This window comes from Podarcis tiliguerta, assembly GCF_965153285.1.
Source record: "Podarcis tiliguerta genome assembly, chromosome: 16".
Lineage (NCBI taxonomy): Eukaryota > Metazoa > Chordata > Lepidosauria > Squamata > Lacertidae > Podarcis > Podarcis tiliguerta.
The window spans coordinates 7,950,381-7,969,481 of NC_139549.1; the positions used below are offsets into that span (position 1 = coordinate 7,950,381).

A 19,101-nucleotide genomic window follows, 5' to 3' on the forward strand; every position below is an offset into this window, starting at 1 on the left:
TATCTCCCATTTTCTTTATTTTGCAGTCTCTCTAGTTTAATATTTCTTGCCACACGCCCTTTCTGGCTTTTCATGGAGCATTCCCCTTAGAATCAGTCTTCCTCATTGCTCCCTGCCCCCATTTTGGTTGTGCAGCTCCTTCACAGGGACCAGAAATATTCATGGTGCCTGGCTTGTTCATCTCCTAGAAAATCTAATTCCCTGCTTGAACCAAATTAATTGGCCAACTACATGTTAATTGAGGATTAGAGGTTGAACTCCTGTCAGTTAATTGGTGGGGTTAACAAGCAAACACCCCTGAATTCAGGACACACTGGCTTGTCTCCCTCTTGCACCAAGTTTTATTATAAAGCAGAATCTTGAAAATGTGACTTTTTATTCCTGTTTGAATAAGAGTAGCAGCTAATTTTCCCTCTTTCCTGGTGGAAGGAGCCTGGCTTGCAAACAAACCTCTCCTACTCAGCTAGGCTAGCAATATGTGGAGTGACAGAAAGGAGCCATTTTTGGTCACACACACGCACACACACCTCTGATTGCCTGAAGGCCACACTGACTCGCCACAGGTGACTAGCATAAATGACAGTTTGCAAGGCTGGTTTTCTTTCAGTGCAATGAAATCATGGGCAGCCAAAAATCAGTGGGGCTCAGCTGGCAATAGGTTGGCTGCCTGATCCAGCCTTAGGGCTCTTCTCGTGTTCTTCATGGCTAAGGAAGGGGTTTCAGCCTTTCCCCCTGATTTGCTAGCTTTCTACATGCAACACAGGCTTCTGTGTTGTCTTATGGGGAAGGATTGAACGCTGTAGCACTCACATGGGGCCTGCAGTCTGGAACTGTACCAGCCCATTATGCCTCTGAATCACGGTGGGGAAGGTGGCCGTTGAACTTGGGTCCTTACGGCAAGCCACCCACCATGGCATCTGCTTGGCCACTGTGAGAGTGGGACACGGGCCGAGATGGGCCCTCTTGGCCTGATCCCAGCAGCAGGGGTCTTCTTAACATTCTTAGAACCTGTTGTGATTCTGCACGATGTGCGCAGGAAAGCTCTTGGCGTCAGAGAGTGTGTGGTGCCTCTGACATATCCACTGAGAGCATCTCAAGGCTGGGAAGGATCCCTGTCACGGGGCCACATTCGCTGCACACACAGCCAGCATACCCATGTTGCTTTCTCAGTGTCAGATGTTGACAAATTCAGCCTTCTCGATCAGACCTTCAGTCCACCCACCGATGCAATCGATTATCCCAGTAAGGATTGCAGCAGAGAAGTGTAAGGAAATAGACATGGAGGAGAAGGCTATAGAGCCAATGACCTGTCCTGGGTTGAGATGAGCCCCAGCGTTTGCTGTCTCCATGGCTTTCTGCATCAGGGTTGGGCAGCCTCGGGCAAAAGGTGACCCTCAGGACTCTTCCCCAGGCACACACCTCTCCCTGTGCATTGGCCTTCTCTGGGCCTTGCTTCTCTTTGAGTGTTTTTGCCCAACTGGAATGTCTCTTGAACTCAGAAAAATTAAAGCAGGGATGGAGAACTTGTGAGGCCTTCCAGGCATTGTCGGACTCCCAACTCCCATTAGCTCCAGCTGATGTTTGGCGTTAATAACGTCTGAAGGGCCAAAGAGTCCCCTTCCCTGCGTTACATACTGTGGGTCACAGAGAGAGAGAGAGAGAGAGAGAGAGAGAGAGAGAGAGATGTGCAACTCAGTGTCTTTCTCATAATTCCCTATCCTTTTCTTTTTAATTCAGCAGTGACCAGGACAGGGGACGGCTCACCCCCTCGCCAGACATCATTGTCCTTTCTGATAATGAGGCCTCCAGTCCCCGTTCCAGTTCCCGCATGGAAGAGAGGCTCAAGGCTGCCAATCTGGAAATGTTCAAGGTAAGTGGCACCTCAGGCCAAGGGACTGAGCACATCCTTAAGGTGCGAAAGAGTGCGTGCAAGCTCTCAGGCCATACAGATCACTTCTTCTGGTGCCTGTTTGAAGCTTCAGGTGGCTCATTTTGAAGCTACAGCAAAGTGTCTTTGTAGGCTGCTTTCATGCAATAGGTTTAAAGTGCTATGACACCACTTTATAATGCCACACACAAACACACCCCGCCCAAGAAGTCTGGGAGCTGTAGTTCGTTGAGGGTGCTGAGAGTCATTAGCAGGCCTCTTGTTCCCCTTAACAAGAGCTACAATTCCCAGTTTCCTGAGAAGAAGAGGGGTTGATTGTTAAACCCCTCTGAGAATTGTAGCTGCATAATTCCTGGCAGAACAGGGGATGTGTCCATTCTCCAAATGGACTGCAAATCCCATCATCCCTGAGCATTGGCCATGCTGCCCAGGTCTGATGGGAGCTGGAGTCCCACTATCCCTAGCCATGGTGACCAGGGTGGCCACAGCCGAAGAGTGGTGCTTCCAGACCAAGCAGTCCTGCTTGATGGGTGTGGGCTGGCAGCCGAACTGCAAGTGTCTCTTAACCCTCCTTTCTCCCTCTCCACCACCACCACAGGGCAAAGGCATTGAGGAGAGGCAACAGCTCATCAAGCAGCTGCGGGACGAGCTGCGGCTGGAGGAGGCCCGGCTGGTGCTGCTGAAGAAGCTACGGCAGAGCCAGCTGCAGAAGGAGAACGTGGTGCAAAAGGTAAGGCTTGGGTGGGGCCATTCTGGCAAAATGCAGGAGGGCACCCAGACTTCCCACCAGGGCACAACACTGCGCCTTGGAAATGTCAGCTGCCGCATCGGATTCCGTCCGTCAGCTTTTGCTCATTGGAGCTCATTGGAGCAAGGAGACCGTGGGTGTGTGACGCTGATTTCCCTCTCTGTATATGGAGATTCTCAGAAGCACCACCCAGAAGTGGCCAGGACTATTGGGAACTGGTAGGGCAGAAGGCAAGGAGCCCAAGGCAAGGTGGCACCAGAGAGCCGGTGGCAAGCAGAGCCATCAAATTGTAGTTTTGTTCCCCATCCTCCTCCTCTTCTCCCTGCTGAGTTCTACAAAGGTAGACTAGAGACTGGGGAGGAGGAAACAACCAAGACTACCCCCTGGGCTTGGAGTGAGGCTGGGGGCTGGCTGAGATTGGGGAGGAGGGGCAGTGCCCCATTTGCCCAAGCAGACTCGTCTCCACTGGCATTGCCAGTCCCTGCAATGCATGCTGTCCCGCAGTCTCCGAGACCTGACTGACAGGGCAGTCCAGGGGCCTATTAACTGGGCTGCCCCACCATTGCAAAGGGGGTGCATCTCCCCATTACTCCAGAAGTGTAAGTTTTATCTTTGCGTAAAGTGAACATTGCCTCCAACTTTGAGCCAACAAAACTCTGCTCCAGAGATGGAGAGCTTTAGAGCATCCCAATCACTGAAGTCTCCCTATTTTCTTTCTCTCCTCTAGACTCCGGTTGTCCAAAACGCAGCATCTATTGTCCAGCCATCTCCTGCCCATGTCGGACAGCAGGCTCTGTCCAAACTTCCCTCCCGGCCTGGAGCTCAAGGGGTTGAGCCCCAAAACCTCCGAACATTACAGGTAAGAGGCGGCCTGTCCCCTTCTGTGTCCCATCTCATGAGCACCTCATTTCTGGAGCCATGGCTGTGTAGCTGTTGTGATGGGAGACGAGATACTCCTAAGCGTTAACAGTCAGAGCAGAGTTAAGGTGTTCAGTTTTCTATATACTAAAGCGGTTTGCTTAGCTGCCTGGTGTCGCCATAATCAGCCGCACGTAATTAGCTCGTCCCAAAACTATTAATTCTGTATAATAACCAGCTTTGTTAATTTGACTGTTGTCCAAGTCGGACAATCCACACATCTTCTCCCCTTTCTGTGCATTTTTGAAGACAAAATGCTGTTGCCCCGATCACACTTGTGTTGTGCAGCCAAATAACTTTTTATTCCAGTCAGTTTTGATTTAAAAAGAGGACTGGGCAGAGTCACAGTTAGAGGTAGTAATGCTTCTGAATAGCCACTGCTGCAAGCCACAGGAGAGAAGAGCTGTCTTGTGCTCAAGTCCTGCTTACCAATTTCTCTCTAGGGGAAAAGAATGCTGTACTTGATGGGCCACTGGCCTGATCCAGCAAGCTCTTCTTACGTCTGAGCATCTTAGTGGCTTGATACAGAACCACACAGGTCCCTTTGGTTCATATCTCTCTTGGTTGAACTGCAGGACATGGAACCTCGAGGCCATGTGCTTATTTCAGGCCCTGTTGAATGTTTTCTGTGCCATACCTATACTGTACATGCCTGGGATGTGGACCTGGCTGTAAATGGAGACGGCGCCTCATTTGTTCCTGCCTCTTTTCTCATCTACCTTGCCATAGAGCAGCAAAGCAGATTTTTCTGTTTAGCGCAGGGGCAACAAACCTCCATCCCATGAGCCTGATTGGGCCTAGACATGCCCACCTGCCCTAGAGCGTCTGGTATAAGGGAGGTAAAGGCCTTATACCTTTACCTCCCTTTCCGGATCAACTGCTCCCCTCGTAAAGCAGTTCCCAGGAAGCCTTTTGCCTGTGCTGTTCAAACCAGATCAAATCCTTTATTATGCATTCGCGGACCCACTAAGAGCATGCCGGAAATAAAAGCATGAGCAGTGAAACATATGCTTGCTTAAAATACAATATAATGCAAGGGATAAAAGCATACATACATCTAAAATACTATAGGCTACAAATGATGAAAAACGTAAGATGCAAATTGGAATTAAAATGAAAGTATCATCTTGCGAGAACTTTGAACCTGCTCAGTTTGATTTCTAACCATGCTGGGGGAGTCCGTTGATTGACAGGTGGGTGGCTCCGCCCACCTGTCAAACTTGATGCACTGGGGCATAGGGGGGTATAAAGGATCTGGCCTGCCAGCCAGATCCAACGCCCCACCCCTACTTCATAGGTCTGTCCAGCAGCTTCCAAGAAATCCCCCCCCCTCTCCCTCCAGCATCATTGCTGCAGTTCCCAGAAGTCCATCAGTGCTGTGCTGACCTTTATTTTTCTGTGCAAACTCCACCAAGTTGGAAGAAGGGGCCATGACCCTTTTCACTGGAATGGAAACCGTGCCAAGTCGCTCAGGAGCAGCACAGGGGCAGCTTTCCTGGGAAGTTATTTTTCTTCAAAAGTCAGTTTATGAAGACCTACCTGCGCACCCATGCCTCCGGCTGTCCCTGTAGAAAATGCCACAGTTCAAAGGACTGGAAATCAGTAGCACAGTTTTCATTTTCGGGAAAGGTTTTTAACGGACTTTTGGCTCACAGCCCTGGCCTGGCATGGCGATAAGGGGGTTAGGGCACCTGTCCTATGAGGAAAGGGGGAGGGGGAGCTGCTGTATACCTGAATCTCCCAAGTAAAGCTGAGAAAGAGCTACTGTCCGTCAGCGTCAACAACACTGAGCTGCCTGGATTCAGGATAAGGCAGCTTCCGATTTAAATCAGCCAGTTATCCAATGAGGGCTAGAATAGTAGCTGTAGTTTGGATGGATGCACGTGCTTTGCAGACAAGAGGTCCCAAGTTCAGGCTGCCAGTGGGGTATAGATCAGCCTTCCCTAACCTGCTTTGAGCCCCAGGTCCCAGGTACGCCCTACTGGGAATGACATGAGGATGTGCTTTGTAGATGCAGCACCGCAGAAGAAGTTGCAAACCTCGCCTTTGTTCCATGCTCTCCATCTCTCTAAAACACACACTTTTCTCCTCTTTGGAGCAGGGTCACAGCGTCATCCGGTCCGCCACCAACACGACCCTCCCCCACATGCTTATGTCGCAGCGCGTCATCGCACCAAACCCCGCCCAGCTCCAAGGGCAACGTGTCCCTCCGAAACCGGGCCTCATCCGCACCACCACTCCGAGCATGAGCCCCGCCATCAGCTACCAGCCAGTGAGTAAAGCAGCCCAGAAAGGGTGGGAGGGCCAGTGGGTCTGATCTTCTTAGACGGCCACCTTGCCCACACGGCAGTTTGAAACTGGGGGTGGGACTTTGTGGAGCCCAAGAATAGCATTTCCACATGGGTAACCTCAGTGGCGGGAGGGGCCAGAGACAAAAGTGGGTGCATAGATCACCTTTGTACAGCAAGCTAGGTTTTATTTATTTATTAAGGGAAACGGGTGGCCCTATGGTCTAAACCACTGAGCCTCTTGGGCTTGCTGATCAGAAGATTGGTGGTTCGAATCCACACAACGGGGTGAGCTCCCGTTGCTCTGTCCCAGCTCTTGCCAACCTAGCAGTTCGAAAGCACACCGGTACAAGTAGATAAATAGGTACCGCTTCGGCGGGAAGGTAAACAGTATTTCCATGCTCTCTGTTTTCCGTCACGGTGTTTTGTTGCGCCGGAAGCGGTTTAGTCATGCTAGCCACATGACCCGGAAAGCTGTCTGTGGACAAATGCCGGCTCCCTTGGCCTGAAAGCGAAATGAGTGCCACAACCCCATAGACTCCTTTGACTGGACTTAACCGTCCAGGGGCCGTTTACCTATTTATTTATTTCTATTTTAGCTATTTATTTATTAAGTTTGTGTGATCAGTTGAAGGCCACATTGCAGACAGGCAAAAATACTCAAGGAGGGTGTGAAGCAGGGCTGCTGGTGAGGGGGCGTGGCCGTAGCGAAGGTGGCATGGCCTGGAGAGAGTCCCAAAGGTCACAGAGAAAAGCCTTGGTGGGCCGCAGACCTTTAACATTTTCTTTCTTGTCCCCTCTACTCTCCTGCGCCTTTCCTCTGCAGCAGTCCAGCTCGGCCGTCCCCTGCCAGCGCACCACGTCGTCCGCCATCTACATGAACCTTGCCTCCCACATCCAGCCGGGCACGGTGAACCGGGTGTCGTCGCCCCTGCCCAGCCCCAGCGCGCTCAACGACGCCGCCAACTCCCAGGCGGCCGCCAAGCTCGCCTTGCGCAAGCAACTGGAAAAGACCCTCCTGGAGATCCCGCCCCCCAAACCGCCCGCCCCTTTGCTCCACTTCCTGCCCAGCGCAGCCAACAGCGAGTTCATCTACATGGTGGGGCTGGAGGAGGTGGTGCAGAGCGTCATTGACAGCCAAGGTAAAGGCCAGTGTCGGGGGCAAGGGCTGCAGCATAGGCAGTGCAACTGGGTTGAAAGAGGGTGTCAGAGGGAAATGAGCTGGAAATCCCGTTTCCCATGCCTCCTGATTCAAGGGACATGGGGAACTAGCCTATTGCTGTCCGCCTGATGGAGCTGTCCTGTCACAGATAAAACTGCTTTAGTTATTGGTACGCTTTTAAGATTTTTTAAATCCAAAAACATCATTATTCTGCTCCAGGGTAGCCTGACAATAGAGGCAAACTGGGCCACACTCACTCGCGTTTGTCCCCCTCCCCCCTTTTTCTTTGCATAAATGAGGCTGCATTTTAATTATTGTTTTTATTATTGGTTGTTAGCCGCCCTGAGTCCGGCCTTGGTTGGGGAGGGCGGGGTATAAATAAAATTTATTATTTATTCTTATTATAAATGAATGTTTAGCTTGTGCTAAAAGTCGTTGAAATTCTGAGCCCTGGAGGTCTTCTCCGCACCCCCTTGGCCTGGAACGGTCCCTCTTCCTTTGTGTGATGCATCTTCTTCTCCCCCTCTTTCCCAGGCAAAGGTTGCGCTTCCCTCTTGCGAGTGGAGCCCTTTGTTTGCGCCCAGTGCCGCACAGACTTCACCCCGCACTGGAAGCAGGAGAAGAACGGCAAGATCCTGTGTGAGCAGTGCATGACCTCCAACCAGAAGAAGGCGCTTAAGGCTGAGCACACCAACCGGCTGAAGAATGCCTTTGTCAAAGCTCTGCAGCAAGAGCAGGTGGGTCCCTGTTGCCCCGTCGGAGGGAGGGAGGGAGGGAGGGAGGGAAGCCCGGTCAATCCAGGTGAACTGGAAGAGGTGCGTGCTTCCTGTCCCTCTGAAGAAGAGACACAGCTCAGTGTCAGAGCTCTGCAACTAGAAGGTGCCAGGATCATTCCCCAATGGCACCACCACGATGGGCTGAGAGGAGGTTTCCTGAACAAAACCCTGGCGAGTTGCTTTCCCTCAGTTTAGGCAACACTGAGCTCAGTGAACTCAGTATTAGGCAGCTTCCCATGTTCCTCATTGCTCAACGTACATTTTGAAGGGCTGTAGCTCAGTGGTAGAGAGTCTGCTTTGCATGTGGAAAGATCTGGGTTCAATCCTCAGCATCCCCAGGTAGGGCTGGGCAAAGATCTTTGCCTGAAACCATGGAGAGCTAGTCAGTGTCAGCAGCACTATGCGAGGTGGATCCAATCGTCCGTTGACTCTTTATAAGGCAACTTTACAAGGTCCCTGTTGAATTCTTTGCCTGTGTTTTCCCCTTGCACGTTTATTTAGCACGAATAAAGAGTTTTGGAAACCAACTTTGAAACAGTCATCATAGCTTCCCCTTCTTCTTGACCCTGACCCCCTGGGTCTCTGGGAATTGTAGTTTGGGGAGGCAGCAGTCCACTGAAATGAATGCACGGGGTTAGATCGGCAAGATTCACTCCCAAGGAAAACCAGCAGTGGAAAGCTAAGTTTTTCAGGCCTTCTCAAATGCTGGAACTGAGCAAGTGTTAGCTGGAAGAGAGCCCCATCAGCAGGAAGGCCCCGTCTCATGCCCTCACCAAACTAGCCAGTTTCAGTGGCTGGCACACAAGCCGGGCTGTGGATATTCGATTGCAGGCAGGGTCATCTGAATGCAGGCTGTTTGCGGGGTGGGTGGGCGGCCTGTGTGCCGCCAGATGACAGCCACACGGCCCAACTCATGACCAGCCTCTTCTTTTTCCCTCTGGCAGGAGATAGAGCAGCGGTTGCAGCAGCAGGCAGCGTTGTCCCCCACCGCCACTCCCGCCAGCGTGTCCAGCGTTAGCAAACAGGAAAGCATCATGCGACATCACACACTCCGCCAGGTGAGAAGCCCTTCCTCGCCCAGCCCCTTCTGGCAAAGTGGCCCTTTCGCATCCCACAGCCGCCAGCTGTTCGGCTACCCCCTCCCCTCAAAACAGCCTTCTGATCTTGTCTCCCGGGCAGCCCATTCCCCTCCCCTCCAAAAGCAAAAGGCTGTTCTCGTGTGATGTGGGGGGGGGGGGAGAGCATTCAATTCAATTCACCAGTCGCAGAAGTTTTGTGGTGTGCTACTGAAACTTTGCCGGCCGCTCACTGGCAGATCCCCTCAAAACAACCTTCAGCAAAGGAATGGAGGACGGCAGGCTGGTCCTGCTGTAACGATCGTTAAACGGACAGGACTAGGTAAAATGAAGCGAAGGAAGGTTTGAGGGATCGTGAGATACGTGATTTATGATACGTATGAAGCAGCAGGGTTGTTTTATACCCTCTCTCTGCTGCAAGAGTTCCACGTTTTGGAATGATGGAATATTGGAAATACCTATCTGAAAATAGATTAAGTTTAATAATACACTGCTGAATAATACAGTTCAATGTATCTAGATTCAGATAGGTAGCTGTCTTGGTCTGACACAGTCAAAATAAAAAATACTAAGGTGCTACTGGACATTTTTTTATTTTGAATTCAATGTGTGTTTGTTTTTATAATGATGATGTAATCATCATTATTCCTACATATTTTTGTGATTGTCAGTTGTTTGGAACTGTTTTTAATCTTGTTTTAATCTTTAATTGTTGTGAACCCACCCTGTGGCCTTAGGTAGGGCAAAGGGCAGGTAATTGATAATGCAGTGTGTGTGTGTGTGTGTGTGTGTGTGTGTGTGAGAGAGAGAGAGAGAGAGAGAGAGAGAGAGAGAGAGAGAGAAAACACTGGAGGGTGGTCCATTAAAGTGAATGGGGCGCTGTCCCACCAGCTGCAACCAAACCCCACCTGCCTGCCTTCACAACCCCTCCGAGGGTTGTTCTGGCTCTGCCTCCCATAGTCCCTGGCTCCATTTACTTTTGGTTCCCTTCCTTCTTCCCCACCAGTTCCAGCAGACGCCAATCACACCTCCTTTATTGGATGTATTTGCTAAATTGAGTAGCAATAGTAATACAGTGGTACTTCGCAAGACGAATGCCTCACAAGATGATAAACTCGCAAGACGAAAGAGTTTTTTGTTTTTTGAGTTGCTTCGCAAGACGAATTTCCCTATGGGCTTGCTTCGCAAGACGAAAACGTCTTGCGCCTTTTTCTTAAAACCGTCAATGCATTCCTATGGGAAACCGTCAATGCATTTCTTATGGGAAACCGTGCTTCACAAGACGAAAAATTCACAAGACGAAAAAACTCGCAGAACGAATTAATTTTGTCTTGCGAGGCACCACTGTATTGAAAAACGAAATGCAGCAGAGCTTTGAAAACCCTGTGGGTCTTGTGCAAACATTTATCTTAACCCTCCACACAAAATTATTAAACGGTCTTCTTATTCCTGCCCACTCACAACACGTCTGGTTGCGTGCTGAGTAATTATTGTCGGCAGAAAATGAGTCTCCAACTCCGCACCGTGAATCGCTAAACACCGAGTGGAGTTTGGACCCGCTACTTTTATTTGTTTGTGCCCCACTCATGTTCCTGCTGTTCTGTTTCCTCTGCCCCCCCCTTCTCTCTCCAGGCACCGCAACCCCAGAGCACCCTGCAGCGTGGCATCCCCACTTCGGCCCGCTCCATGCTGTCCAACTTTGCGCAGGCCCCGCAGCTTTCCGTGGCGGGAGGCCTTCTCGGCATGCCAGGTAGAGTCTTCCAGAATTTGGGGGGTGGGGGCAGAGATGCGCAGAGGACCCTGCCTCAATATATAGCCTGCCCTCTGCCAGCCGATCCCAGTGGAGGCCCCACAGGAAGGGATCATTCAGCCCCAGGAAGAGAGTTGCCCAGATGGGCGGGGGGGTTTCCGGGTGGCTGGTACACCTTCAGACCACATGGCTGAACCTTTGTAATGGGCCAGGGGGCATCCATCATGGTGAGGGCCAGGTAGTGTTGGAAGGGAAGACCAGTGTACTGCAAGACACACAGAGACATAAATCCCTGTGCCTCGGGGCGAGGGAGGAATCAGTCTCTCTTACATGCATTGAATAATGCAAATGACGTGGACGATTTTGTTGAAATATGGCATCCTTTTATAGAATGCTTTGCTGACACCCCTGAAGAATGGCAGCTACTGAAATCACAGACTGGACTTTAGCAAACTTAACTAGATGGATCTATCCTGGAGTGGGGAGTGGGATTCTTGTATCTTTTTGCTCTTTTCTATAATTGTTATATATCGGAAATTTTAAAAATGTATTCTTTTTTTAAAAAGACAGGAAATTCAAAGGGGGCACGTTTCAGCCAGGCAAAAGCACTTAAGAAGGGTGGGAATCGGGGCTGGCGATGAGATTGGGAGGGGCCGCGTTTGGCCCCTGGCCCTGAGGTTCCCCACCCACACTTGAGACTCATCCCCAGGAGAGGAATTGGCTGCCTGTGCCTCCTAGCAGAAACGTTCCTACCTCTTCCTCTTCCCAGGTGTCAACATCGCCTACCTGAACGCCGGGATCGGGGGCCACAAAGCGTCGAGCCTGGCGGACCGGCAGCGGGAGTACCTTTTAGATATGATCCCGCCACGCTCTATATCGCAGTCCATCAGCGGGCAGAAATAACGCCAGCTGCGCCCCCCCTCCCCACCCTTTCCCCACCCACCTGCCCCCCCCCTCATCCGTCGCATGCAGTGCCTGTACTGGTGCCTACCATATGTGGAGGAAAAGACAAAAAACGGAAAAAGACAAAAAAGAAGACGACAAAAAAAACCACAAAAAATGAGAAAAAAAAGACAAGAACATTTAAAAAAAACAACACTTCAGTGACCTGCCCTCTTCCGGAACCAACTCTCCCTCCCGCTTCTCTTCTCATCTCCGGATTTTGTTTGCGGGGAGAGGCCAGGCGCCCCCGTCCCTCCTCCCTCCCTCCTTCGCTCCGTTCCCGAGGTCAGAACGCGTCTGCTTGGATCCTGCACTATACACTATGTTAATGCTTTGTTTTACGCTCCCTTTTATTTTATTTTTTAATTTGTAATGATAACGCGTAGAATTTTTAAACTTGTTGTGTTCTTATTTTTATTTCCCTTTGGCTTAAAACGGACGGCTGAGAGAGAGAGAGCGCACCTTTTCTTTTTTGTTTCTTTTTTTAAAAAAGGAAATCTTTCTTGAGACTTTGAAAGGCTCCTCCTCCCGAAAGCTGATCGGGGCTGACTCAGGGCTTGTTCCAGGGGCACCCCAAGGCGGGGAGGTGTAGGCCACCCCCGTGGGTGTGGCCGACCATCTAGAAGGCACAGCCCTGGAAGCTGACGGCGTCTCAGAGAGTCATCCCTGGTTTGGGTGGGTTTCTTTCTTTCCAAAGGAGTGGGCTAGAGGGGCATGAGCTGGCTGTTGGCAGAGCAGGGCACGTGCCTCTGAAACGTCCGTGCCAGGGAACAGACACCGCCTACGCCCTTGGAGACGGGCCTCCGAAGACGAACTCTGCCGGGTGCTTTCAAACACTCTTTGGCTCTCTTCACCCCTCTGACCTGTCGGCTTCCCCCAAGCCTGCCACCCTGTCCGGTCTCTGTTACACCGCCCCTTTCCCAGACCAAAGGAGCTCCAGGCATCACGTCGGTTCCCCAAAATGTTTCTCCGCGGAGCCATCTCTTCGCTCGTCTCTCCTGTGCCGCGAAGGCCGCCGTTGACAAGCCAGGAACATCTTGCAGCGTTGCGTCGGCAGAGGATACCAGGACGTGTAACCGGCCTTCTCTGCCCACCCTTCAGTTGCCGGGGGAGCTTCAGCGAGAGAGAGAGAGCGCCAAATGTTTCAAGGTCCGCCACTGCCACCCGAGCCCTCGAGATCAGCCCCAGAGGCGTTTCCCTGACATCGGACCCTCGCGAGCGGAGAGAGAATTGCTCCGTCACACCCCAGGCGGCTGTAGGAGCTCTTTGAGCTGTACTCCACCCTGCTCTGCTTTGTTTAAATTTTCTGCTTTTTCTGCTCTGCTCCTCCAGTCGTGTCTCCAGTCTGAAGCGATGGGGAGGGAAAGGGAGCGTCCCTCTCTCCCTCTCGCAGTTCCCCCTCCCCGCCGGTCTTTTTTCACTCGCGTCCCCCTTTCGGAAGCACTGAATCAAGGACCCCAAAGCCCCCTGAACTCGCGCACACAGGCATCCCAGCCGGCAATCCCCACCAGGTCTGTGGTATCCCCTCCCCACGCCTGTGCTTCCTCTCTCCTCCCCCCCCCCCAATCACTGAGCACTTAACAAAGAAACAGAGGTGGGGGGAACCGCCCATGCGTTGGGAGGGGCCGCCAGATACTTTTCATAAGCTAGCAGCAGGTTAGCATTGCAGGTGTGTGGATCAGGATAGCTAACTCTGAGGTTCACCCGCTCTGATGTTGCCAGGCCAATTGTCCCATCATCCCTGGGTTCTGGTCCAAGCTCCCTGGGGCTGGTGGGAGTTGGTGTCTGGCCGCGTCTTTGAGGGCCACGAGGTTAACTATCAAGATATACATACATATATACACACACACGCAAGACACGCAACCCAATAGTTTCCGTTTCCCTGGAAAGCTTTTTCTTTTCGCTCCAGGATCCTTCCGACTGTTGCGATGCCGGAAGGAAGGTTTCCTTTGGAAACAAAAAAAAAAAAGTTTGGCTGCGTCTTAAGATATCTCCTCCACATGCTACACCCTTCCTTGCCTCCTTGAGGACCCCGACCCCTCGCCCACCCTCCCCAATTTGCTTAAATTGGATCTACGATTTTCCCTCACCCCAAAACAAGTGCCATTGTCCTCCCCTTCCCCCTTTAGAATCGGGCGTTGCCAGGTGTGAACCAGTTCCAGCCACCTAGTGTTATTGGGGAGGGGGCGAGTATCCTTTTGGTCTTGTGTTGTTGTTTTCTATTAAAAAATAATAATACGGTGATGTAAGAAATGTGCAATAATTATTGCCTCTGCCTTTCAGGGCCCAGGCAGAGGCTTTGGTGGCAAGCATTGAATGGTAGCAAACCAGCCACTACTTTGGAGTTTTTGGGGTGGGAGGGCAAGGATTAGCCACTCCCCCCCTCCCTACCGCCATCACCACACTGGGGTGGCATATATGGCTTTGGCAGTAGGGCAGAGGACTCCCCCCACCCCACCCCCTGGAAGAATCCTGCCTATTGAATCAGTGCTTCTCTCATTCTCTGGCTCCTGCCAGTCTTTTCCTACCCCAAAGGGTGACCCCCCAACAAAGTTCTGCTCCGATGAGGCTCCTTGAAATGAATGAATGAACCTACGTCATCTCGCACCCACCAGGGCTGTTCTAAAAACTAGTAATGACCCAAAGTTTGCTGTTGTAGATCATCCAGCCAGAACTTGTTCTCTTCCACACTCTTTCTGTTGGGACCACCTTTTGCCCTGCCTGCAAAATGTCCCTCTCCAAAGGAGCTTTGAGTCTGCTCAGCAGACCAGCCCGGGGACCCCACTTGGAGTTTTTTCACCTTCCCCCAGAAGAGGGTCTTCCCAGTGGGATTAGCAGCCAGCCTCCTTGCAGAATAAATTCGCTCCGGGCTCAAACTTTCCAGGTTGGCAAACATTTTTCTTTTTTTTTGAAGCAGGTGTTTTGGGATGAGGGAAAGGCACTGATCTGGGAAGGATTTCTTCTTCACCTCTTTTTTCTCTCTCTCTCTCTTTAGCACAGAGAGGGGAAGAATGGAAGGGGGGCATTTCTACAGGGGAGAGTGGGGAGACTGCCCTAACTTGCGCACTCAGGCAGGTAACTCCACTTTCGCTTCCCCCGGGAGCGCGCCTCTTTAGCATAGAGCAGGATCATGGCCCTTTGGCACTTCTGCCCGGTGGCTGGACCTACTCAGCCAATTTGGAGCAGGTTGGGGGGGGGGCTTGGCTCCCCACCCCCTCAATCCCCCTCTTTACAACAACGTCCCTTCCCAGGATGCAATATTTGCCTGCGGTGGACACACAACCTCCCTCCTTTCCAACCGCCCCATAAATCCCTTACTTTAAATTTGATTCCCATCTTCCTGCTTTCCTAAAGCCGACAAATGTCTTTCTCGCACATATACACACACACAAACCCATTTCTCTCTTTGTTTTTCTGAGGGGGCGGGGGGGGGTGTAATGTAGAAAACCATCCTTTTTCATGGTACAGAATTAAGGGTTTCCTTTTCCATCTTATGGGTTTTTTCCCCCTCTCTCTCTTTTCCAGATTAGTCATACGTGCTTTGTGGTTGATGCTGTTTTTATTTTTCTCCCGCTTTTCTTCCATCGGGGGGTGGGGGATGGGAGGAGAAGCGTAACTCCCTCGGCCTCCGTTTCACTCCCCCTGCCCCACAACCTCGGTTTCCTCTCCATCCCCCCATTTTATTCGCTCCCTTTCTCCTCCCCCACCCCCGACGAGCTCTTCTTAGCTTAACAATACTTGCTGCCGAAACGTTATAACTAAAGACTTTTCTTCGTTGTATATAAGCTATTTCTTGACACATTTAAAAATAAAAAAAACGAAAACTGAAAAAAAAAGAAGTTTGGGGGCGGGGGTACGGAAAAGCCGACAACAAAAAAACAAACAAACCGGGGTGGGTAAATTGTACATTTGTGTAGAGAAAACAAAAACGACAAAAAGAGAAGACAGCTTAGCCATGAATATTGTGAAAGTTGTTTAACGTCCTTTTTGTAGTGTGACCTTCTTTGTGTACGGCGTTTAAAATGTGCAAAAGGCAGTTTCCTGGAGATCGGGGGGGGGAGGGAGGAGGCTGGGGCGGGGCGCTATGCAGCTCATGTCACCCGCCCCACACTTTACCCACCCGCACCCCCCCCCCAAAAAAAGCTGAAACGGACTTGGTGGTAGCCATCATTTCCCCCCAAAGGTGCCTTTTCTTCCCCTTGTGTCAGAAGCAAGGAGTCCCACAAACTACCAGCATGCACACGGACTTTGAGCCTTGGTAGAGGCCACAGGCCCAGGGGCTCCCTCCCCATCCCCGTCCCTGTTCCCTGTTCCCCGTCCCCAACCCCAAGTTTTCACAAACGGGGGAATCAAAACAAATACTAGTATTAAACTATCAATGTATTTGCACTGTTTGTAACGAATGCTTTAGGCTTGAGACAGCATACACTTCTCTCGACTGTTCCTCATCCGGCGTCCAGAAACTCAGCTCCCCCCGACCCCAATTTCCAGGGGGAGACAGTACTTCTCCCTGCATCTCCCCTTTGAACCATTTGCTGGTCCCTCTCAACTTCATCCCCTTTCATTCTTTCCGCCTTTCAGTGATCCACTTTCTATCATCCCTGCTCCCCCCAAAACCCCCTCTTAAATATCAGTGACATTCTAGGGACTGTTTGATATTCCTTCCCCTGCGCCCCAAGAAAGTGCATCCAGGATTTGACTTCCTGAAAATCCTGGGGATTTTTAAATTATGTGTATCGTGCATCTATCCCTCATGGTTCCAGCACACAAGCGAAGGTTTCCGCTGCCCAGGCGGGCAGAGATTGTGCTCTGCTTAGCTAAGCTCTTCATAAGTGTGTGTGCATGTACATACAAGAAGGGAGAATGTGACTCGTTCCACGTCAACCGGCCATTGCCAAACAAGTTCAAAGCCCATCAGCGCAGTGGGGAATATCGGGCTTAATGTCTCTCGTACAAAACCTCCGTCAGCTTCAGCTTCCTGAGGTTCTTAACATGGGGGTGGAAAGGTGTAATAGATTCTCTGCGAAAGGCAAGCACTCCAATACCTTTGAGATCCGTTGAGTGTGAAGAGAGCCGCTTAAATGTCTTGTCCCGTCTTAATGGGAGCCAGAAGTCTTTGCATGCCAGTACGTTCTGAGTAGAGTCTCTCCTTAACTCTCAACCCCACCAATTTAATTGAGGGCCATCCTTACGAGCTGTCAGACCCTCTTATGGAGGGCTCTTCAAGAAATGGGCCTTGTCTCTTATCTACTTTTGGAGAACGACAGTTTCCGAAATGGACCAAAGTGTGCTTCTTTCGCATCTTGCGCAGCCCTTCCTAATGCCTTTTGTTTATTTGCCCTTAAGATTCCAGGGCGTCTGATTCCTAACACTCCAGGGAAAGTTTGGCTCCTTTTCCCAATGCTATTTCATTTCCCTTTGGACCAAGTCGGGTGTTTGGGAGTAGCTTTCTGACTTCTTATAAAGCCAAGCTTCTAGTCTTTTATGACATTACTAAACTCAAGAGGACTCCGGCATTTAAAGGCTGTAATTTTTGCAGCCTGCCATTACGGGTGCGTTCTTTGTGACCTTCTGTCATGCACCCCAACACCCCAATATCACCTCTCTTGGAAATCTATATTCGAACCCGCAGGTGCGGAGGCTTCGAGGAACATCTGAGCAAAGCTGTTGTGAAACCAGCATGTGTTCACCATTGATTTGAAGGATCCTGTGTGTGTGTGCTGAGGGACAGAATCACGTTTTTACATTTTGGTGTCACATGACGAGCCCCCAGAGCTGACTTAATGATCCATCCCACATTTGATCTGCAGCATGCTGGATAACATTGACTGGACTTGATGGTAGCCGAAAAGCACTTTCTCACCTTCCCATACTTCCTGGAGTGTAGCCCTCCTGGTGTGCAGGTTGCATGCAGTGCTGTTCCTACTCTGAGTAGACCCATTGAAAGCAATGGCCATGACCAACTTAGGCCACTTTTCATTTCTGCAGGCCTACTCTTGAGTATACCTTAGGTGCACACAACCCTGCATCTTCACATCTCTGGTCCCAGACCTCTCTCCCTCAACCATTCAGCCGATGGCGTGGTCCCAATCCCCCCCCTTGTGTCTCCTGGCCTGAATTCAGGAACCCGCACCCCCAGTTGAGCAAAGTGTGGGAATCCTTCATCCCTCCTGATGTTGCTAAGCGACAGCTCCCACCCCTAGCCATTGACCGTGCTTGCTGGGGCTGATGGGAGTTGTAGTTCAGCAACATCGGGAGGGCCAAAGGATTCCCACTTGTGGGGTGTGGACTCCTGGTGCCTTCCCTTCACCTGAGCACGTCTTCCTTGGCCATCACTTTCTGTAGCCTCTCAACCTGCAGCCATGCTCACCATTCCTCGCACCAGGCTGTTGACCATGAGTCAACCTTACTCTAGTTCTTGGGAACCAGCCACCACCTCTTAATACGGTCATAATTTCCCCCCTACTCAACCTTCACCTTCTCTCTCCCCCCCCCCACACACTCCCATTGTGGATCCTGTATCTCGTAGGGGTGTCCCCCCCCCCCAGCACAACATGATATCTCCTGCAAGGATCACAGCAAATCCGGGGAGGTCAGTTGCAACCGTCCTACAGCCATATGTTACAGAGGCAGGGTTCAGCTTCACCCCCCTATCTCTTCGGGTCAAGAGCAATGGTAGTCCCCTTGCTGGGGCTCCTGGCTATCAGATCAAGGGCCTAACTTGCCAGAGAGGCCCTTATTCCTCTCCTCCCCACACCCCAAAAACATCCCATTTTGCCACTTTCCCTCTTCAGCCTTCAATTCCTCTAGCTCAGGTGGGAAGCTGCAGCCCTCCAGATGTTGGGGACCTGTGGCCTTCCAGATGTTGCTGCAATGCAGCTCCCACCATCCCTGGCCGTTTGGCGCACGGGCTGAAGCTGATGGGAGCTGGAAGTCTGGTAACAGCCAGGGGGCCACCGATTCCCCGTCCCCACAGCACGGGGGGCTAAAGGCACCACGAGTCGTTCCGCTGCAGGAGCAGGGTGCGTGCGTGTGTTAAAAAGACAAAAAAAAAACATGCAGCTTAGCGCACACACACACACCAATTTGAAACCCGGGGCAGCGAGAGATAGCTGAGCTCAGGAGGGATCAGAGAGAATTGCAGCTGCAAATTATCGGGGTGAAGGGGGGGGGGAGAACCTTGGTGGAAATCGGGCCTTTTGCACAATTTTAAGAGGGCTTTTAATTTTAATTTTCCGCATTGTGTTTTTGAAAATCCGGTTTAAAAGGAGAAGGAAGGAAGAAAAAAAAAAGCTGTTTAAATATTGCCAATTGATTATGCAGTGACCTGATTAAAAATAATAATAATAAGCTAATTTTTGGAGAAAGGATTAAAAAAAAAACTTTGTAATATTTATCACTTGCAAGCTATGTTTAATAAAGAAAGGAATGGTTTATACATTTTGATGTGACTGGGGCATTTTGGATTTGCTGTCAGGGAAATCCGGGGAGTGGTCTTTGGAGGCAGCACTGTAGAATTTTTTTAAATGACTACTTGTGTTTGCATATGGGTC

At 50.9% G+C, this 19,101-nt stretch overlaps 1 protein-coding gene across 11 annotated transcripts in view; it reads left to right on the plus strand.

Annotated features, from left to right (window-relative positions):
* The window catches only part of GATAD2B (GATA zinc finger domain containing 2B), a 67,148-nt gene extending 48,157 nt beyond the window's left edge, over positions 1–18,991 (plus strand). For 5 of the 11 annotated variants that reach the window (XM_083416606.1, XM_083416610.1, XM_083416609.1 and 2 more), the window contains 9 exons: positions 1,738–1,870; positions 2,487–2,618; positions 3,364–3,495; positions 5,656–5,826; positions 6,669–6,984; positions 7,539–7,741; positions 8,725–8,838; positions 10,489–10,606; positions 11,376–18,991. In XM_083416606.1, the coding sequence (XP_083272732.1) occupies positions 1,738–1,870; positions 2,487–2,618; positions 3,364–3,495; positions 5,656–5,826; positions 6,669–6,984; positions 7,539–7,741; positions 8,725–8,838; positions 10,489–10,606; positions 11,376–11,509 (1,453 nt within the window). In that variant the 3' untranslated portion in view covers positions 11,510–18,991. The remainder of the gene's footprint in view (positions 1–1,737; positions 1,871–2,486; positions 2,619–3,363; positions 3,496–5,655; positions 5,827–6,668; positions 6,985–7,538; positions 7,742–8,724; positions 8,839–10,488; positions 10,607–11,375) is intronic. The other 6 variants (XM_083416611.1, XM_083416612.1, XM_083416613.1 and 3 more) reach the window with 3 other exon arrangements.
* The last annotated feature ends 110 nt before the right edge of the window (positions 18,992–19,101 follow it).